Source organism: Cinclus cinclus, chromosome 10 (assembly GCF_963662255.1).
Source record: "Cinclus cinclus chromosome 10, bCinCin1.1, whole genome shotgun sequence".
Taxonomy (NCBI): Eukaryota; Metazoa; Chordata; class Aves; order Passeriformes; family Cinclidae; genus Cinclus; species Cinclus cinclus.
The window spans coordinates 12302804-12327068 of record NC_085055.1 but is presented as its reverse complement, the minus strand read 5'-3'; the positions used below and the strand labels follow the sequence as shown (position 1 = coordinate 12327068).

At 36.7% G+C, this 24265-nt stretch overlaps 1 protein-coding gene across 3 annotated transcripts in view; it reads left to right on the top strand.

Annotated features, from left to right (window-relative positions):
* The first annotated feature begins 5645 nt into the window (after nt 1–5645).
* The window catches only part of ATP13A3 (ATPase 13A3), a 35974-nt gene continuing 17354 nt past the window's right edge, over nt 5646–24265 (top strand). For 2 of the 3 annotated variants that reach the window (XM_062498994.1, XM_062498992.1), the window contains exons 1-18: nt 5646–5696; nt 7448–7621; nt 8138–8353; nt 8629–8699; nt 11293–11373; nt 12065–12134; nt 12976–13110; nt 13900–13972; nt 14750–14881; nt 15915–16094; nt 18834–18991; nt 19663–19851; nt 20743–20804; nt 21367–21517; nt 21606–21722; nt 22762–22779; nt 22871–23024; nt 23110–23230. In XM_062498994.1, the coding sequence (XP_062354978.1) occupies nt 5646–5696; nt 7448–7621; nt 8138–8353; nt 8629–8699; nt 11293–11373; nt 12065–12134; nt 12976–13110; nt 13900–13972; nt 14750–14881; nt 15915–16094; nt 18834–18991; nt 19663–19851; nt 20743–20804; nt 21367–21517; nt 21606–21722; nt 22762–22779; nt 22871–23024; nt 23110–23230 (2153 nt within the window). The remainder of the gene's footprint in view (nt 5697–7447; nt 7622–8137; nt 8354–8628; nt 8700–11292; nt 11374–12064; nt 12135–12975; nt 13111–13899; nt 13973–14749; nt 14882–15914; nt 16095–18833; nt 18992–19662; nt 19852–20742; nt 20805–21366; nt 21518–21605; nt 21723–22761; nt 22780–22870; nt 23025–23109; nt 23231–24265) is intronic. The other variant, XM_062498993.1, reaches the window with a different exon arrangement.

The following is a 24265-nucleotide window of genomic DNA, read 5'->3' as shown; positions in this document are numbered from 1 at the left end:
AGATGTACTTGTAAATAGGTTCTGAAAGAGGAGATTTTGTCCTTTAGTAGCCTGTTTGGACCCAGGAGAGCCAGGTGAGTCACTTGCTAGGACAATAGCTCAGATGTCAGGAATAGGAATCGTGTGTTCGATTGTTTTCTAGGCAGGTCAGTCAGGTTTTTTCTGTTCTTAATTTTCTTCCTGTATTAGTTTACTTTGATTTATTTATTGATAGTGATTATATAGGGTGCTGAGGAAGATTTACTTGTATTAATCTTGGCACAGAGGTGAATTTGAAGTTTAAACTTTCTCGTGTTTCTCTTGCTTTCTCTGCCTTGCTGTATCTCTTGGTTTGCCTTTTGTGTTCTTACCAAAGCCGAGCTGACTGACCCTTGTCTTGTACAGAAAAGTACCTTGTTTCTGTGATGTTCAAGTAGTGACAAAGTTCACTTTCTTGGCTTTGTAGCACTCAGTCTCTAAAGGTCGTCTGATCTGGTTTGTGTGATTGCTTCATTATTCTCTGTGATAAACTGCAAAATGCTGAGAATGAGAAATGTGTGCATTTCTGACCTGCTGCCTTTAGCTCCTCAAAATGAATGTTGTTGTCTTCACTCACAACCTCTGTAAATACAAGGAAGGGTTTGGTCAGAAGCCTAGATGCTTTTAGCTGGGCAGATAGTATCAGGGCTTGTGCATAGCCCTGCAAGTGTCTGCAGGCTCCTGGGGAGGCATTTGTTGTTTGAATAGAAGGAGCTGGACCAGGCGGCTGATGCCTGGAAGTGCAGCCTCCGCCAGCCCGGCCACAGTCTTGCAATTGTTCGGCCACACTGGAGGGAAGAGGGAAAAAAAAAAAAGGCATTCCAAGCAGTGCCAAATTTTCTTTGATATGTTAATCTTTTGATAACAGTTTGAAAAGCCCTTGGAGACTTTTTTTAGATTTTAGACAAAATAGTTCATTTGTCAGGACTTCCCTTGTAGATAGGGTCTCCGTTATTAAAAACTGCCTCACATGGTAACAAAAGCAAGTGCAGAGGACAGCTGCTGGACTGCTTGTGGGTAAGAGAAACTATTAGTTATCACTGGACTTTTTACAAAAATCTGAAAAGAATAAAGTAGGGAGTGTTTAAGGTACAAATGTGTGAGTTTACTAATGTATTTTAAGCAGACAGATGGTAAGAGCGTAAGCAAAATTAATAACTTGATAATTTTTTGGTTTTTTATCCAATACATGGATATTATTAAAGACTTCACCTTCAAAAATTGCATTTTAATCTGAGAATTCTGGGGTTTAAATTACCCAGTGGTTATAGGAGATATCAAAACTTCCTTCTGTTGGAGCTGTAATTTGTCCAGACTTTAAAAGTTTTCTCTTGAAGCTATGAAACTTCCACTTACATTGAAAAACTGGAAGAATAAATAAATGGAAGCAACGTGTGTATTATTTAGTTTTTAAGGATTGTGGAATTGGGATAAATGTTGAAGGCAATATTCTTAGAGGAAATACTCCTTGCTTCCCACCCAAAAAATCGAACTCTAAGGGTAAAATTTGCACTGAAGTAGTTTGCTAATTGTGCCAGCTGTTAGAAAACTGACTTGAGGTAAGCCAGTAGTCCTTCAAAAGTGTGGCTTGCAGAACTCTTCAGGTGTACTGATGGAGACTTGCTCTGGTGCTTTTAGAACAGTTTCCTTAATAAATACACCATACTTCACTTACACCTTTTATACTGTTCCTACAAATGTTTGTTACTTACAAATATGTTGGTGCAATTGCTTTGTATCCTGGTTGTTTAGTCCGGGTAGATGTACAAATATGGAGTGGTGTAGTAATTGAGGAAAAGTGCAGCATTTTCTTCATTGTGGGGGATGCATATAGTTTTAAGTTCTGTACACTGCACTAATTTCTTCAATGATCCAATTTGTGATTTATTTTAGCTCCAAAATAGTGCCAGCTTAAGTCTGAAGCTGCAGGTGCTGTCCTACTCACAGCTGCACACTTCAGGACAGTAACAAATTGGAAATGCTGCTCAACTTAATTTTGATATACTGTGTTTTGCAAAGTTGCAGATTTACTGTTTAAGCTTGTGACTGAAATGTATGCTCTTAAAAGTACTTAACAGTTCAGACACTGTTCAGCTGATCTCTAGACCATTTGTTAAATTCATACCTACATTGTTACAAAGTATTGCAAGTGATTTTCATTCTCTTAATCTCAGCAGCAAATAGCATTTTCTTTTACAGACCTTTTTGGTATTTCCTACTGCTCTGACTCTATAATATTCTTAGCTATACAATAGCAACTCAATAAGTAAAAATTATGAATGGAGTGATAGTAACTTTCACCATTTCCACTGGTTGTAAGTCTTCTTTCTTTAAAAGGTTGCTATTTATTTTCAATTTATTAAAAAGGGGAGAGGATTTCTCTGGCTATTCACTCCAGGGCTGGAGAGAGACTGAGTGGCAGCTTGTAGTGTGCATCAGAAGCACATTGTATTTGGATATTCCCATGTTCATATTGCTTATTGCAAGTGGATTTCTACCTCACTTCATTTTGAATACTAGTAAAATGTCATACTCTCTCATGGTGTGAAAAGTCCAAGGTTTATATTTAAATCTTTAATTAAAGGTTTAAAGTAGTGAAATGTTTAATTCCCCATCATAATATAGCAGGAAGGAAGTAAAACTCAAATGCAGATTGCTAAAGTCACTTCTGAATTGGTAAGGTTTTTTCAGTCTGACCCAGCAGCCTGAAGTCACCCAAGGAGGCAGCCCTGGGGAGTCCATGGTGATGTTCAACCCCAGCCTTCAGCAGGGCAGTGGGAGACAAACCAAAGAACTTACCTCTTTCAACTCTTGATGATGTGCTTGGGCTGATGGTGTGCCAGAAGGGATATGATAGGAGGAAGAATGCAGTACTTTGTTGTGGAATAGGAATAATTTTCATGACCCATGAACAAAGAAAATATCTGTATAATGCTTTTTAAATTTAGAGATTTGAATTGAAGTTTAATATGGAAAATTACCAGCAGTATGTGCCATGTTGAGAATGTTAGTTGAAGGTTGTTCAGTAAATGAGTCTGTATAAAATAATGCAGCTGGAGCTAATGATGTGAGTCAGAAATAGCCTCCTAATTCTCCTCATGTATTCCCTGTCTGATTCTACCCAGCTGTTGAAAGAGCTTGCAGAATCACAGGAATTACTGCTAGTGCTGAGGTTTCCTTTCATACTTCTTCAGACCTACAACTTGATGTTCCTTCCCGGCAGTGGAACAACCCTAAATGAAGGCAATTGCACTTCTCTCATACTTCCATATATCCCATAAGGTCCCTGTGCTGACATATTTGCCATATGGAAATCTCAGTTAAGAGATTGATCTGGAAGCCATATGCATTTATTTTTCTGCCTGGTGCTTTCCTGTATCAAGTTCCTGCTTGATGTGTCCATCAAAGTTGGAGAGTTGTCTGCAGGCACCCTTTCTGATGTTACTGTACATTATAGTGGGGAAGTGTGTGTTGTTTAAGAGCAGACTAGTTCAAGTATGATTAACCTAATAATTCTTTCCTGGAGCTGTGAACTCTATTAGAAGTAGAATTCTGTTAATACACAGAACTTTTCTGGCTGCATGACTTCTTGATTGAAAATGTGATTTGTATGGTGTACATTAAGTTATTTGATCTGATTAACTCAAATATTGTTCTCAGGAGCTTTCTTAGCAGTCCTGTGTAGATTTAGGACAGATTTTAACTGGGTTTATGTGTTTTCTTTATCTTTCCCAGGACGGAAAGTTCCTTAGTTAAGAGAAGTGGCAATTTAAACAAAAGTCTGGTTTAGAACTTTAATAGCTTATGTGGCTTAATTTCCAAATAATTCTGCAGTAAAATTATAGTAAAGCAGTATAAAATTTTCAGATTAAAAAGGCAAGGGAAGTGTGAGCTGGTGTTCCAATCTAAGGAGGCAGTTATTGCCAAGTTAGCTTCCTTCCATTCAGAGCAAAATGTCAACTGTATCAAGCACTCAATTTATGAAGTACTGAGATTCTTCTCACCTGAGACTCAGCTCTGTGCTGTGATGCAGTTTTCTCCTTTGAGTGTGTATTTCTTTTACTAGGACCTTATTCAGCAGTGGGAATAGATTTCTGAGGACATTCAGTTTTGGGTAGCAAAATAAACCTTTCCTCTTGGGTTCCTGCTTCATTTATTGGGTTAACTGGGAAGGAGATAGTAGGTTTCAGAAAACACGTGTGGATGTGATGCTGTTGATAAGCTGCAGGAGATGGGAGGAGGGACCCTTGGGAGCTGGCATTGCTGGTGAATGTAAGTGCATGGATCCAGGGGCTGGCTTTGAGAGGAACTGCCTTGGAGTCTGGTGATTTGGTTTGCAAAAATGCTGGGGAGATAATGACAGAGAAGTTGGTAGTGATTGTACTTACTGTGCAACCTAGTACTAATAACAGCCTGAAAAAGGACAATTAGAGTAGCTGCTTCTGCTGTGAGTTAATACTTGAGGACTGGTTATAAGCTGTGGTAGTAAGTGCTGTTTTCTGAGAGATTTATGTATGTGCAGTAAATAAAATTGAAGGCTGTATCATGTCAGTGCAGAGAATTATAGTCAATCTATGTCTTGGCAGGCAAGTACTGGCTATTTAGTTATTTTAATTGTGGTAGTTGTTTGTTCCTATGCATTAATTATAAACTGTTTATTTACATTTAACATGTACAGGGGTGCCCAGATGAAGGTTAAATGCAGTTTTAATTTCAAAAATTTGGCTTTTTGGCATGGTACTTATGATTTTACTTGCTTATGTGACAAGGAAAATTCTGATAAGCCTCACAATATGTTCTAGCTTTTGTTTGTAGCTCTCCCCTTTTGGAGTATGGATCTGTGTGCGCTGCATTCATCCCATAGACAGTGCCATATTTTTTCCATGCCTTTTCTTGTTCATGAAAATTGTGATCGTAATCTGTCCTCAAATCAACTCTCAAGATTAGCAACTGTGAGAGATTTTGATGCAAATTGTGAATTGTAGGGGAATTGGAAAGAAGGGGAAAGACTGATCAAAAAGCATGTATAGATTTAGAAATGGTGACCTGGGGACTAAACGTTTTTAAGCATGTATTTATTCTTCTGCTCAGATGAGACGTGCAGATCCCAGGGGTACTGTGCCTTTCCTCTTTAAGGATAGACTGACTTCTGAAAGCATGTCATTGGAGCTATTACATATAGAGTGAAACAAATGTGTAATATTGACCTATTTTAAGCTTCTTTTTTTTTAAACAGGATTAATTTGTATGTCCATTATGAAGCTTGTAGGATGTACCAAAAACTGCTTGCTGCATGTAGAATGTAGCCAAGTTAAATTGGTACAAGCTTCTTCCCTCACTTTTAAAGCCTGGTTTTTCTACAGTATTTCACTTGTATCATCTGATGTTCAGTCATAAAGCTCTATAGACCTATTTGGATAGTTGCTTCTAGAAACTAGTAACAGTGAAAATTGAAGATAAATATAAATATTTTGTCAGTGTTGTGTTATATGTATGCACTTACTGAAAGTAGCTTGTAATGACTTAAAACTTGAGTGTAAAATCAGTAATGTTGCTTCAGTTTTTAATTCTTGTCTTTTTGAAGGTCTTCCATATCTCAAGTCGAGAAGTTCCATATCATACTAAACATGGAGAAAGAAGAAAAGAAATATGTCAATAAAGCAGAGGAAGATGAGATGGTAATGAACTCTGTTAATCTATTTTTATACAATGATGGAAACACATTTTTAGGGTTTTCTGTTTAAAGGGACGTATTCAATCAGGAAGTGGATTGTCTCAGTTTAAATCAATATAGCAATTTTATAAGATTATCCTTGGCAATATTTTTTGGTATTAAGAAATTAGTCTTGGAATAGGAAAGGCTTTTGTTAAGTAGTCCAGTAGATAACACATTTTGGTGCTTAACATTTCTACTTACACATGAAAATGGAAACAAAGTGGGTTGTGTTTTGGTTTTTGTTTACTATTGATATTATTTTGTTGTTCTTTGATTATTTGGTGTTTCTTCCCTCCATGTCCTGGAGATTTTTTGTTGTATTTTAAAATAGATTACTGCTTCATAATGTGATTCAAAGCAGTAAGCTTTGGCAGGAAAGCACTAGCAGCTAATCTTCCAATTTCTTGCCCACTTGGGGTTCATAGGTATTTTTCTAGTACACTTGGTATATATAGGGATTCCTGATTCAAAAAATGATAGGTTTCTGTGAATTAAAGATCTTGTTCTGTCCTTGTACCAACTGCTAGGAAAAGTAGTTGTTCACTAGACAGCTCTAATACAGAAAGTAAGCAAATGCATCTTAGAACAGGAGATGCTTATGGCCTGATCAGTAAAATTAATTTTTTTTTTTTTTAGGAAATAATTTTATTTTGTCCTAAAATGAGTGTTAACTTCTCTCACTGTCTTTCACTCTCCTATTTTGCTGAAATAAATAGTGTTTTGGGGGTAAGAGAGAATGGGCTTTATTTCTGCTTTTGTCATCAGCAAAGGTGGCAAACCAAACTTTTGAAAAGCCTTTTCTTAGGGAAGGAATTTAAACAATTTCTAACTCTGTTTAATGAAAAGTAGAAAAAAAAACCCCAAGAAGTTCATGTCAGTATGAACAATGGGTGGGACTCAATGGGAAACTTCATTGCCCTTTTACAGCAGGAAGTATAATGTAATGATGTAATGTGAAACTCAGGAATGTAAAACAGTGTCCAGTAAATCACTAAATTATTTTCTGTTCCTGGCTGTCATCAAGTTAAGTTAGTGCTTGCACACTGAATACTTGGGGTTTTTTTTCATGGGAGAAGGATTTTTCTGTCTGGTGCAAGTTACAGAACCTTTGAGTGTGGCTTGGAGTTTGTAAAGTAGCATTTCTTGTTAAATGGCAAGCAAAATAAGCAAAATTCTCTACTAAAAAATGATGTTTGATATATTTAGGGGCTTTTTCAGAATGTGTAAAATTCAGCCTGCAGTAGTAATTCAAAACTGTCAATGCTAGCTAATCAAATATCATGTCATAAAATCAGGATTTGACAAAAACACACGCTTTTGCTCTTAAATGTTCAGCTGACTTGTGCTGTGTCACAGCCAAAAATGTTGTTCACTGAGAGTTAAGGCAGGTTGTGTTGCAACCTCAGTCCTTAGGGAGCAGTGCAGAGAGGAGACAGTCTTGCAATGAAATGTTTTACACAGTATGCATGATCTGCCTGTCAGGCTTTTATTGATGTTTATATTTCTGACTAAGCAAAACAGTGTTCTTTTCAGCTTCCACCTCCATCATGTATTAAATGTTTCAAATCTTTCCTTCCCCTAGAAAAGAAAAAAGAGGAAATGGCATTGAAATTTTGTTTGCTTTAAATACTGCGCATTATGAAAAATTAACGTTGGCATCCCAAGCCACAGTAATGAAGAGAGTAATCCTATCTTGTTTCTGCTTCCGTGCAGGAGATCTATGGCTATGATCTGTGTCGCTGGAAGTTGGTGCTGGTTGCTGTAGGAGTCATCTGTTCTGGTGGCTTCCTCCTCCTCCTCCTCTACTGGATGCCCCAGTGGCGTGTGAAAGCAACGTGCAAAAGAACTACGCTTAAAGACTGTGAGGTGGTTCTGCTAAGAACAACTGTAAGTGTTCAGAGGGATGTGCTTCTCCCCGTTTGCAGTTCCTTCTGCTTGCTAGAGTACACCAATCTTTGCTTTGCAGTGTAGATATGACTGTGTTTTACAGCAGTGCACAGTGCTGCTCCTGTGTGTAGCTTTGCTGGGAAGACTGCCAGCTTTTTGCAGTGGGCATTGTGAATAGTCTTTCAGTTTTAAGAATCAAAGTTAGTAAAGCTGTTGTCAAGAACAGTTACAGAGCAAATACCTTGTTCATATCAGCTGAAACATGGTATCCCCTCCCGAGTTCATCAAAGATACATTTGTTGAAGTAGGGTGTAACTGCTGACCCAAGTGCAAAAATACTCTTTTAGTATTGTGCAACTAAATTTATTCTTAAGTTAACTGATATTAACTTGGGGATATGTTCTATAATTCTGTATGGGCTCTGCTAATCTATGAGCTGTGATTTTGCTACAGCTGTCGTTGTAAAATGCTGTTTAAATGCTCTTTCAGCTAACTCATTTTCCCCCTCTTTTAAAGGATGAATTCAAGATATGGTTTTGTGCAAAGGTTCGCATTATGCCTTCCTTGGGAGCTGATCCTTTTCAGAATCCTAACCCTATCGTACACAAGGTTTCAAATGGCCATGCTGTTCATTTCTCTGAATCTGCTGCAGAAGAGAATAAAAACGATATGAAAAAATATTTACCTGTAAGTGAACTTGCAATACTATACTGGCAGTACTATAATTCTCAAGTATTTCAAGTACTATTGAGAATAAACACACACAGTACAGGACACGTGAGCTGCTACTTTTGTTTGAAAGGCTAACTCTGGGTGGAAAAGAAATCTCTTCAATAACCTGTTACTGGAAATTATAGGAAGCTTGAAAGATTACGTCAGAAGAAAAGTGTTCATTTTTCAGTGAAGCTTTTCTAAATTCACTTTCTGTCACCTCTCTGAATAAGGTCAGTCAGAAGAGACGTGTTAAGTGGTACCAGTTTAACATCTCTGTGTTGTTGCCCTTACAGATTCGTTATTTCACGCATCACAGTGTGAAGTATTTTTGGAATGATTCAGTTCAAAGTTTTGACGTTGTACGGTAAGAATACTTTTTTCTTATATGTTGTACTTCAAATTGCATTTAAAAAAAAATAATATACCATGCCTAAGAACGTGCTGAAACACGGGTTTTATTTTCTGACCAGCTGTTCTAGCTCATTGAGTGTTTGTTTGAACTGTAGTGAGGGCAGGGAGATTTTGGAAGGAAGGTGTTTGTTTAATCTGCCTTTATCAAGTGTGGTTTGTGTAGGGTGACAGGCTGCATGCCTCTGCAGGCTTTTTTGCCTTTTCTTGGAGTGCTACTTGAGAATCAGAGTACCTGTTCATAGACAGTAGTACTTCTATAAACACTGAAAAACTTTGCTTATGATGAAATAACTTATTATGTTTTACGTGTTGCTGAGCTGGACCCAAAAGGAGTATCTAGGAAGAAGGAGAATTCACCAAATACCTTTTTTGCTCATTTTTGTGTAGGTTTTAGTGCAGTTGAGCTGGATCTGATCTTTTGTTACTCTTTAGTACCATAAACAGGTCTACTGCACTGATAAAAAATGTCTTTTAGTGGGCAGCACTAGCTTGTGATGCACTCTATTTTATCCAGCAGCACTGTTGCATGATGTTAGAGTTGAAGAAGAAACTTTTTCCTTTTTTGATAAGGCCTTCTCATAGTGCCCCAGGTTAAATGAGCACAGGCTTCTCCATATTTAGCAACTGCCCATTAAAATAATAAATTCACATCAGAAATACGATATCTTTTAAACTTAAATCAGTGCTCACTGCACTGAACTATCATGTGGAGCTGTTTTTTTCCCAAAAAAAGTGTGTGCAGATAATGTGGAAAGTTATCAGCGATGAAAACAATTTTAAGAAATTATTATAACACAAGCAATTACAAAACTGACTGAGCAGTCCTCATCTGGAAGGGTGGAAATGTCTCAGTTCAGGAGTAAGTAATTGAAAGCTTTATGCATTTTTTGTGTCAAGCCTACCATGAAATACAGTTGTGCAGGTAGTGACACTCATCATTTTGCATTGCAAAAATTGCTCCTGTTTTCATGCTTATAGTGCTCCTAATTTAAACTGTTCAAAGGGAATAGTTCCCACAGATGAGATTAAGAAACTGTGCTTGTACATTAAGAACAGGTATTGGAAAAAAATCATGTGACTCCGTGTGTTTAGAAAAAAATGTTGTTCCTTGGCATTAAAGCAGTGACTTGAAACTTGGCATTTGTGGCTATTTGACTGTGTCTTTTGATGTTCTTGTGATAACTCAGCCAATTTATAAGCCCTGGAAAAAAATCTCAGATATGCCTGTGAAGTTATGTGAGCGTTTATTCAATCACATTCTTGCTGATATGCCAGACTTTGATTTGTTTGATGTATTAGCCATTACTGAGTCTGGCCACTTGTTTAGTCAGGTACAGTAGCTGAGCTGGAGATGATTATTTAGCTGTTGGATAATAAAGAGGAGAAAGAACTGGATCTGAGACATTTTGGATACTGTTAGAGCACTCAGTCACTTTTCCACAAGGTCAGATAAAAATGCCAGTTTGTTATAGCTTTTCTCTAAAGTCTGTGGTCATGTAGTGAAGTACTAGATACTGTGCGCAAAATGATATCTGAGCTTGTGAATGATAAATATTCTGAAGTCTTGAAAAATTTGTCCTTCTCCAAGATACATTTTCTTATTCTGCTCTTCAGTTGATATGTATAAACCAAAAATTGATATTACCTAATAGCCTGGTAGAGAATCAAGTTAATATTTATAAAGAGACAGCATGTGAGACAGAGGTTTTTACTTTGTAGTAAAACCCTTAAAGCAGGCAGCACACTTGTGTTGTGATCTAAGCAGAGCACTGCATCATGAAGAGCATTTGCTTTGGGCTGCAGCAAGTACTCGGTGACAGAACAGCTTGATCACAGAATGAAAGGCTTTGCACAACACAGAAGGGGGCAAATTAAAATTTCTTGGGCAACTAATTCAGTTACAAGAGCTTGAGTGCAATATCATTGTTCTTTTTATATTACCATAATATTAAGATCACTGTTTTAAACACAGGAAATGCAAGTGTAATTGTTCTTGGGCTAAGTCAGACTTGGTCACATAGCCAAAGAGGATGCAACTCTGACCTTGGATGTCTGTTTTGTTTTAGCTACTGTCAACTGAATTTCTGAGTGGGATGATGAGTGCTTTATGTAATAAACTCTGCACACAGGGATTTTTTTTTTTTTTTAAATGCCCTGGGAATTCAGTCTGTTGTGGTAGTCTAAAAAGCAGAGAATGTCATGCTAGAAGCTCTCTCTTTGCATGGACATTGCATACACAGGTATGCATATTTGCATACAGAGTACTTAAATTTAGGGATTCTCCTTAGATCCACTGTTACATTTCTTTTCCTACAGGAAAAGAAAAATTGCTCATGACAGTATGAGAGGAAAGATACAGCTATTAACATTTTTGTGTATTTTTTAATCTAAAATAGTATTTTTAAAATCCTTGAACTTAAAACATTTAGAGAAACCTTGTAAACCTAGGGCCAGGTTAACACATAACACATAGCTCTTTTGATTCTGAAGACTTCATTTTAAATATCAGATTTCTGAAACAACTCATTGACTTTTTCCTTATTTAGAGGTCTTGATGAATCTACCTTCTGCTCTGCAATTCATAATGAACACAGCACAGGACTGACAAAGGGAATGCATGATTACAGGTAATATTGCAGTAGTATTTGAGAACAGAGTGTTAAAAAGACTAGAAGACAGTTGAGTGATCGGTGTCTGATTTTTTTGAAAATGAGACTTTCATGCAGGTTAAAATATGGGAGCATCTGCTTGCTTATTAATTAATCTTCTGGCAATTTTGTCTTTTTCTTAAATAAAAGCCTTTCTCCTCAGATAATTTTAAGGGCTTTTTCATGTTACTGTCATTTAACCAGCTCTGATCCCATCAGATCTTGGTTTCTTGCTCCTTCTTTCATGATTTGCCTTTCTTAGTTCTAAGAATAAAACTAAGGTACAGGACCTTGAAAACAGTGTCTTACTACAGGGTAGGAGTTAGCACTTGTTTAAGCTGAATGTAATGAGAATCACATACTGGCTTTCAGAATTACATATTTAATAACATTGGATTCATACACAGTTTAGAGAGAAATCTTGTTATGAAAGAATCTAAAAAATAAAGTACAGTTCAAATTGAGATATAAAATAATTATCTTTGTATTGGAACATCTCACTAGGTAAATGTTTTCTGAAAGGCCCTTTTAGAAACTATGATGAATAGGAAGAGAGACACAGATTTAGGGACATGTTATGCTTTATCAGATTAGTGGAATTGCTTTGACTTCAATAAGACTCCTAATAAAAATCTTAACATTATTTTGTGTTTTTTCTCTTTCAATGCAGAAGAGCATTCTATGGAGTAAATGAAATTGCTGTGAAAGTGCCTTCCATTTTTAAGCTTCTGGTTAAGGAGGTAAAATCTCTTCTTTAACAAATTGAAAAAGGTATATCATTGAAAGTTGTTTCAAGTGCAATGACTATTTACTGTTGGAAATCTTGCCCAAGAGCCCAGCACTGAAAAACAAGATCATATGGACAGTTCTTTTGAGCTTTCCAGCTCTCTTTAGAGCTAAAGATCAAAGAGGCCTCATCTATAAGCTCTCCAGAGTTCACAGCCTGGTCCCTTAGTAAGGACATTAGAAAACATGTCAGAATTCTTTGAAAGGGTCAGCATCTTATTTGTTTTTTGTAGTTAATTTAAAACATAAAATTACTTGTGTTCTCCATGTGGAGGCCTAGGATTATATATTAAAACATATGCAGCAAATAAATGTGGTGTTGTTGGAATTGTTCCATTTTCCTTGTATTGGGTGGGTTTGAATAGCTGGTTTGTTATCTTGTGCTATAATAATGCACAGTAGAACTTTTGAACAAAGAAACTCTCCAACCTGATCTAACAGAGTAAGAACTTAAGGCATGAGGGCATTTATTAAGAATAAATGGAAAGCAACATTGCAATTGGTTTAAGAATTATCTTTTAAGGTACATCAGATGTTCCCATTACCCTATTCTGAGGTGTAGGGGAAAATGCATGTAGTCTTCAAAGTCTGTAGTTGTGCATTATTTGAGTGAGAACTGTGCTTTTGAGGGACTGAGCAGGTAGTGAAAGAAAGGATCATTTTGGCAAACCGAACAAAAATTATGTATAAAGAACTGAAACTGTCTTCTCCCTGGAGGGGGATAATTTCAGCTTTGTTCTGATGAAGAGCCCATTTGGCCTTTTGGTGTAACTTGAATTTTTGTCACTTTTCTAGGTTCTCAACCCTTTTTACATTTTCCAGTTGTTCAGTGTGATATTGTGGATAACTGATGAGTATCACTACTATGCATTAGCAATTGTGATTATGTCTGTAATATCCATTGTTAGCTCACTCTACACCATTAGAAAGGTAAGTTCAAAGAAAATAGATGCATCTTTTTGGCTTTTTACTGGTTGCCTTGTTGTGTAATTGCCTACAAATATTTTAAGAATTTTTCAGAGTTATGCAGATAGAATATTATTACACATTTTCCCTCTTGGAGCTGAAATAATTTGGATATATGGTTTTCTTTGAGACCTTTGCAGACTTTCCACACTGATGAGTCAATAGGTTGGCCTCATGTAACAGAAACACTACCTTGCTTAAATAAAACCTGGACACAAGTTTTTTGTACCAAGTTTTATTGGCAGCAGTGATTCTATCTTGCATTGCTTCCTTGTTTGAAAAAAAGCCCTGCAGAGCTGAGCACCACTGAAGAATATGATTTGTTAAACTGGTGATTCAGTTTTCTCTGTGGACTTACCTGACGGAAATCAAAGTAGTAATTGTCCTTAAATTGCAATTTCTGGGTTCAGACCAGAGACAAAAAACCCCCAAACAGCTTCTACCTTAATTCAAGTTCATGTAACTACTGCAGCTTTTACTTTTGTATATTAATGACCTAATGATTGTATAATATTTTGTACGACAATGTATGTTTGCTTCCAGAATGCTGTTAAAAATAGGATCCTGTGCAGTTTGATGCACTCAAACTTTATTTGCCCATAAGTTTTCTAAACTATGTTCAAGAGAATGTTTTGAGTAGTGTTTTGTTGTTAAACAATGTTAGTAGAGAATCTCATTACTTACACTGTAGAATGTGCATTTAGAAGAAGATAAGCTGTACTTCTGAATAATGAACTTTTCTCCCCTTTGCAGCAATATGTTATGTTACATGACATGGTAGCAGCTCACAGCATTGTAAGGGTTTCTGTCTGCAGAGGAAACCAAGGTAAATTTCACAGGAGACCTGGAAGGTTGAATTTAAATTGCTCATGAAGTGTGAGTGTAAAGTGGGTCTGCATCTGTTCTTTCTTTGATCAGCTTGAAATGCTTGCATCCCTTAGCAAAACTGCACGGGAAAAGAAGTTCCAAGTGGAATTTATGTAGTGTAATATGTTCAGGGTTAACTTTTCTAAATAACGTTTTCAGTGAGTATCAGGTTTGTTCTGGTTTAGGTGCTTGTCCTGTTGCTGTTCCTCATTCTCTACCATTCCACTTACGTAATTGTCATTCTAGTTTCTTTCCTGACTTAAAGATGCACATGTGGTGGGTTTCATTACAATTTATTACCCAACAAGAGCTGCAAGATTATTTCTGAACTTCCCCTCGTTTGGATACCACAGCAGTTAAAGGTGTGGTATCCAAAAGATTGTGATGCATGATTTTAAGACAGGTATTTGTGTTGGACTTATGTCTTTATACTGAAGTTACACTGTAGCTAATCATTACTGTCTTTTGTATAAGCTTGATTCCTTTCATTTGTCATGATGCCCTCTATCCATGTGCTCCACAGTTTAATCTGTGGTGGAATTGGGGTTAATCAATGGCTTTTTCTGTATAATTTTAAAATCTCTTCATGCTATTTACAAAATGAAGTCATACTTCATTTTATTGATAGCTGTACTTGTCACCACCTGTATCTTGGATGTGTTCAAAATGTGATTTTTATCAGGTTTTATAGATGGTGGCTATTTTCAAGTAAACTTGTTTGTGTTCTAATATTCAGAAATAGAAGAAATCCTTTCCACTGACCTCGTGCCTGGAGATACCATGCTGATTCCATCCAATGGGACAATTATGCCCTGTGATGCAGTACTGCTCAGTGGTACTTGCATTGTAAATGAAAGTATGCTAACAGGTAAAGTAAATTTGATACACAATGCTGCATAACTTAAAGTATTAGTTTATACCTATGGGCATGCTCACTTGCAGTATGTTTTACCAGAAATGGATATGTTTATTTTATTTGAAATGTATATGTTCTTACAATTAGACATATTCTGAAGTACTCATGTACTTGTGTCCTTCTTATCTGCAACAGCTACCTGATACTGCTTGGAAACTCAAAAATTTTGACTGATGGTTTCTTGTTAAAAAGATTTCTTCTTGATAGCTTGTCTTCCTCCCTCTTGACTTGGTGTTCTAAGTGCAGGTGGAGTTCTGAAGCCTGCTTCTTAGAAAACTTTGCCCGAACTTTTTAGTTTCTTCTAAAAATGAAGATAGTGAGTATAATGTTCTACTGCATTTAAACCCACAAATTATTACCTCAAGTTGTGCCTGCGTATGCTGAAACCAAGGATCTGATGTATTTAAAAGACAGTTTCAATGACTAAGATGGATTTTTTTGTTATTCCTAGGATTATCTGTCCAAATTGATAGCCTTTAGAAAATTGCAGTTCTGAGATTGTGTGTTCTATCGTGTTCAGTTTTTCTGAATATGCTTGATCCTCTTGCTGCTACTAGCAACTGATAAAAATTGATTGTATTCGGTCACCAAAGGAGCTGAGAGTAACTTTCTTCAGCTTCTAGTTTTTCTTAATAAAGAAAGTAGTGATGCTTTTCAGCCAGAGAAGGAAGCTTGTCCTGTTTTTTTTTTTTAATGAAGCGTGTTTTACATCGATGTGATTTGAAGTAAGGGGCACAGCTCTATAAGGAATATAAGGAATAGTATATAAGCTCTATAAGGAATAGTGTTAAAGAGCATTGGGGTGAGGAATCTGCTGAGCTGAGACTAATAGGTGAGAGACTACCTAATAGCATGCAGAAAGGAAGATTACTTCCATATGTCTGCCTGTGTGCTGGTGAAGTGAGACTATATTATTCTACTTGTAGTTGTGAATGAAAAAATATTTTCTTCTCTGATCTTGCTTAGAGGCTTTCTTTCCTTTAAGGTGAAAGTGTTCCTGTCACAAAGATTAATCTGCCAAATCCTTCGGAATATCCAAAATCAGTGGGAGATGAGATCTACAGTCCTGAAGTGCACAAGCGGCACACACTGTTCTGTGGAACCAATGTCATTCAGACCCGGTTCTACACTGGAGAATTGGTCAAAGCTCTGGTAGTGAGAACAGGTATTGATTGTTGAGTTTATCCATTGTTAATATACTGCTCCTTTTTGTAGGTGTGTGTCAACTGGCTGATACTGCTAAGCTTAGCTAAAAGAATATACCCCAAATAGCTTGATAACAATAATAAAACTAAATGATGGTCAGAAGATTAACAGTTGGGAAGCCAGAAAGTGAATCAGTCTTCAGCATCGACTAAAAACTTGCTTGAATATGTTTTAATTTTCTTTAGAGGATTTTTGGTAGTGTGTTTGTTGAATTGCATGTGCCTCTTGGAAAAGGTTTGGGTGGATAGTGGAGAAGAGCTGATTTTAGCAGAGTCATTCACAATGCCAATGTTTTTCTTTATCTCTAGTTGAGTTTGAGCTATCTACAGAAATGCTAATTCTTATGTTAAGAGATCTGGGGTTAAATGATACACGTAGTGTATGAAAACAAATTGCACAGGCTAGTGCAATTGTGGGATTCTGCTTTACAAAGGTCTTTTTAGGAAAATCACCACAAAATAAATTAATGCAAGCTATAATCCATAGAATAGATCGAAGAAATTGGACTGCTACCTAAAACAAGTTTTCCAACAAATAACTTCATCCTAATAACCTGCTTCTTACTCGGGTATATTCTTTTCACCTTCTGTTAGTCTGCTTTAGCAGTAAAAGTTCTGATTTTTATTTTATTTCCTTTCTTGAGGCTTTTAATAGTATTTTCTTTCTAAGAGATACTTTCCTTCCCTTGAACAAATCTGTCCTTTGATAATACCCATTTCAACTTGTTTCTTAAATAAATTTCGTGTGCCCAGCTGGTGTGCAAAGTGAGCCCAAACACAAATTAACTGCTGAAGGCATGTTGCTTCTGCTTTGCAGGAATTACAGTACTTTTTGTTTTGAAGTCGGATACCATGGTCTGTAACTCTTACAAGGAGCATTGCAATTGCTCCCAACATGCTGAGTCTTACTGCCCTAACATCAGAAGCTGTGTGTAAAATGTTCTTTGCCCATGGAAGGTCTGAGTTAGCTCCTGTTGTAAACAGGATTAATTCAGCTCTGTAGGCTTTATTCAGGTTTTATGTATGGACAAATGCAGTTTTCCTGCTGTGGCTATGTATGGAGAGAAGCAAAGTGATGCAAAATACTCTCTTCTCCTGTCTGTTTCACAGGAACAGTTTTTAGGCAAGAGGGAATTTCCCTCAGGAAAGAGGGATATAGATATCATAGCACTTGCAGCTTGTTGCTCCTAAGAGGTTTGATAGTAAGAACTAAAGTAATTCTCACACAGAGAGATGCAAGTAAAAATCCCTTTATATAAGGGATGCAAATGCCACAAAATTGAAGGTACTTAAAAATCTAGTCCTTAAAAGATCTAGGAGAACAGAACTCAATATAGTTGTGTGCAAAGGCATGTAGTCCTAATCTTGTCATAAACCAGGATATAAGATTGATCTGCTGGGACTACACTCAAAGTACCTTTAACATGCTTGATGTTACAGCTGAAATACACATAAAATGTATTCATTTCTTTCTTCCTAAAACTCAGTTGATAGATGTTATTGTGGCTCCTATTTGTAATTGAAAAGAATTCAAAACTGGTTATTTTGCTTTAGAGAACAGAATTGTCCACTAAATTATCTGTGTATCCAGTGTGTTCTAAAGACACACCATGAGGTTTTCATTTATTGTTTTACTCTGATGTGCTCTATCGTGTGTAGCTACAGAACCTTCTGTAAAGCCATGAAAAAAAGTAGAATGTAGTTATGATTTTTTTGTTGACCACTATGTTGAATTACAAAGCATTTATTGCTAAATACTGCAGTACATACAGACATGGTGAACTTCTCTGAACAGGCCCATGGTTTGTATTCTGCAGTAGCAAATTCAAAGCCTGGAGGCTTCATGGCTTTTCATCTTGTGATGAGCTCATCTACTTTGAGTGATTCCATAGTTGCTCTGTTTTGATAGAATCCTGTATGTCAAATGTCAGAGGCTCAGCCTTTGCTGTGGTGGCTGGCAGACTGAGAAGCTGTCAGGGAGCTGCCACTAATTCCAGAAGACCTGGCATTGATTTTGAGGTTGTACTAATAGACTTTGAAGTCTAAGCAGATGGAAAATGTTTTGGGCACACAGAATTGGGCATTAATGTTGGCCTCTTTAAACGTCGAGACAAAAGTTCAAGGAGGACCTTGGGATATCTGCTGGTTGTTCAACTGTAAGGCTTTTAGAAGGATAGTCTCCTAGTTTAGTTGTCAAAATACCATCAGGAGGTGCTTTTCTCCTGAAGATGACTCCCTGCACTGCAGTTTTTTCTGCGACTTTTGTTTTGGCTCTCAAAAGACCTTATGGAGACTTGCTGTTTAAGTATTTAATGTTGGACGCTGAATATCTTAATTTTCTTTTTTGCAAGGACTGTCTTCATTAGACAATAAATATACCTATTAGCTCTGCAATGTGAGGGACAAAATGCAGTACAAGAAACTCTGCCAGGCTAAGCCATGTGAGGATTTGCTGCTGCTGCAGAGGAGGGGTTTGTTTGCATCATCTGCATGTCCTTGCCAAAGGAGAGAAGCCCTTAGTATGATGTGCACATATATTTTTAAAGCACCTTAATTACAGTATTGCAAAACATCTGCTATGGATACTGAGAAACAGTTGTAGTGAAATTAGTAGCTTAAGGGTTTTATTGAGGTTTTTAATATATTTTAATAACTTTGCTTTTGTATGTATTTTTAATCACTTATTCCTTTATTTCTAGGCTTTAGTACTGCTAAAGGACAGCTTGTTCGTTCCATACTGTATCCAAAGCCAACTGATTTTAAGCTCTACAGAGATGCCTATTTGTTTCTCCTGTCTCTGGTGGTGGTGGCAGGCTTTGGCTTTCTTTACACAATTGTCAATAGCATCTTAAATGAGGTATGTTTTCAGTTCTGATCCAGAACTGTCTTGTTTTTAGAAAATGGGTGGATGGATGACTTCCGTTGCACTTCAGATGACGAGAAACTATTTTGATTTAAAGTGAAAAATTTTTTGCTCTATTTTATATCAGTGAAATGAGACAAGGTTACTGAGAATAAAATTCAGCACAGAAGCAGAATTTGAATATCTTAGAGACATTTGAGTTTACCGTGATTTCTCTTGACCCAATTATTAGATTTTTTATCTTTGTTATGTATGAGATTGCCATCTGACTTGTATACAGTTGGAAGAAATAGGATACAGCACATCTAAAACATGCTGCAGGCAATGAAGTCCTTATCCAGGAATAACCTGACAACTGTTAAGTTTTTTGGTTTGTTTGTTTTCTTTTTTTTTCCTCTCAAGAAATTTTGCATTGTTCAGCTAATGTTTTAAAGTAATATATTTCCAGGGGGAAAAGTGTGAATTTGAAGCTGTGGGTTGCGGATAATTTAGGACTGTATTATTGTGGTTGCTGATGGTGGGTGAAGATTGTGCTAAATTTCTGGGCAATCCAGAACACACTGTACTGGGAAAACAATGTGTGGGTTCTGCTCTTGGTAACACATCAGTGGGATAGTGAATCTGTAAGCAGTGAGTTCTTGCTCATTAACTCTGACATGTTGCAGGTTCCAGCTCGTACCATCATCATCGAGTCTCTTGACATTATCACTATCACGGTGCCTCCAGCACTACCTGCTGCTATGACTGCTGGCATTGTTTATGCACAAAGAAGGTTGAAAAAAATTGGCATCTTCTGCATCAGCCCACAAAGGATAAATATTTGTGGCCAGCTGAATCTTGTGTGTTTTGATAAGGTTAGATGAATTTTGAAACCTTGCTACCTGGAGGGGCATTGTCTCAGAAAAGGGAGTTCGTATAGGCAAAAAGGGAAAACTCATTATTTTGTAATGAAAGTTAGATAATTTGTGATCTGTTAGCTTCCAGGTAGTCAGTGTTTACCATCTGTTAACTCTCTTAATCTTCTCTAAAAAGTTGTAATTGAGCTCCTTTCTCATCTCAAGACTCCCAAGTCCCAGCGTATTACTGGCACCTCAGAAATGTGAGAGTTGAGGCTTACCAAGAACTTTATTTAGCACACTACCTGCTAAAACACACAAGTGTGAAGTCCGACTTTTTCTCATTTTCATTTGTTTCAATGAAAAGCTGAGCAAGTGTATTTTATTATTCCTTAATCAAACACAAGTGAAAGACAGTAATGCTGCTAGCCAGAATTCTTTGCTGTTGCCTATTTCCTAGATAAAAAATATTTTCCTCCTTAGATTTTATCTCAAAATGCTAACTGTATTATTTCAACTGTAAGTACATTTCCATTACTGCTTTAACTATGTGAGATTGTACTAATGGTTTAGTACCCATTTTCCATTGTACCCTGTCCCTGATTATTAGGATATGTTATCACCTTTGGATTTTAAAGGTCTGTTTCATTTGTCCTGTCTCCAGTGAGGAGCATGACTGCTTTGAATGTTTTTGGAAGTTATTTAATGAGTTTGAGACTTAATTGCTAGCAAAAAACAAGGGAGATACTGTATTTTCTGTCCTGAAGTCTTGATTTGTATGTGAAAACAGAAGAAAATATATTGTTCAATTGTAATTTGCTTTAATAACAGTTAATTTTTGCTTTGCCAGAAGATAATTTGTTTCTGAAGGCTTTTTCTTCATGCCATGCTCCTTGGTCTCTTTTGCAGACTGGCACACTTACTGAGGATGGCTTGGATCTTTGGGGAATTCAGCGGGTGGAAAATGCTCGGTAAGGATGAGCTCATGATACTCAGTTTCAGCAGAATAGAATAGAAAATTCAGTGTGAACTCATACATATTTACATTTTTGTAATGTGCTGTAGGAATGTCTGTTGAACTGTGGTTCAGGTATACTGGACGTTACAATTTCATGTTGAAGCTGAGGTGGAACTTTATTCCTTGGAGTCTGAGACCTCATCACTGTCATACTGCTAAACTGTTGCAGATACTCTTTCATGTTTCATTAATCCTGCCCTCCTAAGCGATGACTTTTCAGGTTGCTAAAATGAATTAGCTTAGCTAATTAAGTTAAGTACTAAGTGATAAGAGGGGTTTGTATGAGATCAAACTAGACGGGGAAGGAGTGAACACTATGTGTTTGAAGGAGGAAAAGGTTGTGATAGTTTCTGAAGATTCCAGCCCAGAGTCTTAATTTGTTTTCTGTGATGTGTGAAAATACAAGTGAAGGGACTTGTGCAGTCAATTTTCTTCTGTTAATCTAAACAAACCTTTTGAAGTGGCTCATAATAAATAATTATAGTGCTAAGTATATTATTACTTCATTGTTTCAGTTTCCTTTTGCCGGAAGAGAGGGCTTGCAGTGAGAGCTTGCTGAAGTCAGAGTTTGTTGCTTGCATGGCAACTTGTCATTCCCTTACAAAAATTGAAGGGGTGCTTTCTGGGGATCCACTTGATTTGAAGATGTTTGAAGCAATAGGATGGGTAAGTGCCATTTTTTCCCCTGATTATTACATTATGAGCAAGTCAAAGTTAATGTATGTATAAATTAGTTGATTTTTTTTAAATACAGATTTTAGAAGAAGCAACTGAAGAGGAAACAGCTCTTCATAATCGAATCATGCCAACAGTGGTTCGGCCTTCAAAACAACTTTCCCCAGAATCCAAGCAAGCAACAGATCAAGAAATGGTATAAAAACTCAAAATAATTCATTTTAGTTAAAGAAACAAATTTTAATGTATGCCGAGGTTCTGGCTGATAAAATTGAAATGGGATCAGAACTGTGAGGGTTTTGATGGCAAAGACACAACAAACCTGTTTAAACCATTGTTGAAGGTAGTGGTTCAGTATATTCCACTCTCAAGGTGAATAAACTTTGTGTTAGCATTATTACCTTTACAGACTGGTTGTAAAATACAGTAAAGCTTTTTGAGCTTAAGCCTTTTAATATTGATACTTTTACCAAATTCTTACTGTTCTAACAAAGTGCTTAGCTGTGCTCACCTTGCAGTTCAGTTAAAACAATCATTTGTTAATGTCACTTTGTGGCGTGGAATTTTTGCCACTCTTGTACCTTAGAGATAATATTAAGTGCTGAGTAAAAAAACCAAAATGTACTTAGCAGATTTAAAAGTTTCTTCTAGCTGTATTTGGAAGTATTTTTGAATATTTCACAAAGGGAAATTTTAAGCATGTGAATAAGTATCCAGATTATCACACAGTAGGGTTGTGGGGAAGTATAACAAGTCAGTGCATTTGTATGAGCCATATTTTGTAGTAGACAGACGTGTCTTTCTTTTGTTCAGAGCTCAGTGTACATGCACAGCAGTAATTACTGTGCAGTAGTTAACATCTGAACGTGCTTGAAACGTACTGTATTATTTTTTGGGGGGATATACTTAATAATCATGGCCGAATTCTGAAACACCATTGTACTTTAGTCATTTACAAAGGCTAAACAGACAACTTGGTCTGTGAAAGGTCTTGGAAAGTCTATTAAAGAAGTCAAGCTCTACAGTTCTACTGTGTCTCACCTAAAGTCAAGGATACCAAACAGATGCGGTATATTTATATTCAGCTTTTATGAAATCTGTTGAAAATACAATATGATTTCATACCAAGAATGCTGTGCAGATTCATTTATTGATTTGTGTTGAATTAGTTCATAGCTGAAGAAATACTTAAAATGGATATTTGGAGTGACTGTATTTTTTTTTTTGTTTTTCAGGAATTGTTTGAGCTGTCGGTAAGTATGCTTTTTCATTTGGCACATACCTATTTTTCTTTAGATGTATGTGGATGTAACCTTTTTCTTCCTTCCTTCCTGTATGACACAGACTGGGTATGAAATTGGAATCGTGCGCCAGTTTCCATTTTCCTCAGTGTTGCAGCGCATGTGTGTAATAGCCAGGGTTCTGGGGGAAAAGAGAATGGATGCTTACATGAAAGGTGCCCCAGAAGTGATTGCCAGCTTGTGTAAGCAGGAAACAGGTAAAGGCACAAATTGTTTTTATTTCTTCTATAGCTCAGCTGAAATATGACTATTTTAATAACTCAGAACTTGATCTTTTTTAAGTTCCTGTTGACTTTGAGCGTGTCCTGGAAGAGTACACTAAGCAGGGCTTCCGAGTTATTGCTCTTGCTCACAGAAAACTGGAGTCTAAGCTTACGTGGCACAAAGTGCAGACTATTAGCAGGTAAGAGTGACTTCACTATTTTAATAAGTAACAGACTTTAAAAGATGCATGCTTTGAATTAATACATAATGTGTATTTTTGTTTAAATCAATTACTACTCTTATTCAGCTTTCTTCTGTCTTGACATACACAGTTCTGTGCATTCTTTAGTTGTGCCCTGGACATACGAGATAAGGAAGCTTTTTTTCTGCAAAGTGAATTTGGAGGATGAGCTTTAAGCTGGAAATGAACTGGAATATTATTTTCATGATGTCTAATTTACACAGTTTTGGCAGAAAACCTCGTCTTATTTCTTTACTTGCACATGCTTACTTCATCTGTATTTAATAAGGATAATGGCAAGTAGTGGAAATCCTCCTATGCATGTTTGATGCAGTTTCTTTGTCTTCTTAGGTAGCATGTCCATTTTCTCATTACAGAGGTTTGGAAGGTAGAAAGGTTTCTTCCTTCAAAGAGTAATACCTCCTGTGAATTATTTTTCAGCTGAGCCTAGTTTTGTGGATAATGTCATCTTTCCCACAGTGCTTGAATGTGTAGCACAGCTCTGAAAATGCCAGCTTTGGCTGTGTTCTTTTGTATCAGCCCTGTGTACAAGGTAAAGATTTGGCAAAGCAGAGAAATGAGTTTTCCGGTTTCAGGTGTGAAAATCTACAATAGTCATAGAATACCCAAGACCTGTAAATACACTGACTTTTTTTGTGTAAACCAAAGAGAATTAGTTTCTCTGCCTAATTAGCCAGTGCCTATTATTCTTACATGCCTTTGTAACAATGTGGTAGCTTTTATGTTAAGGTTCAGCTTATTTCGAAAATAGAGATGTACACTCTAAACGTATCTTAGTATTTGGCCTCTGAATGCAGTTAGTTTCAGAGCTATAAGCTCTGAACAGGCTATAACCTATTTGAGACTGTAATTTCATTTAGAAAGCATTCTTGTGGAAGAAACTGAAGATTGTGCTTGAGAGGAAACAACGTTTTCTCACACTGGTTTTCAATTAAAACAAGGGAAATAAGTACAAATTATTGTGATTATATT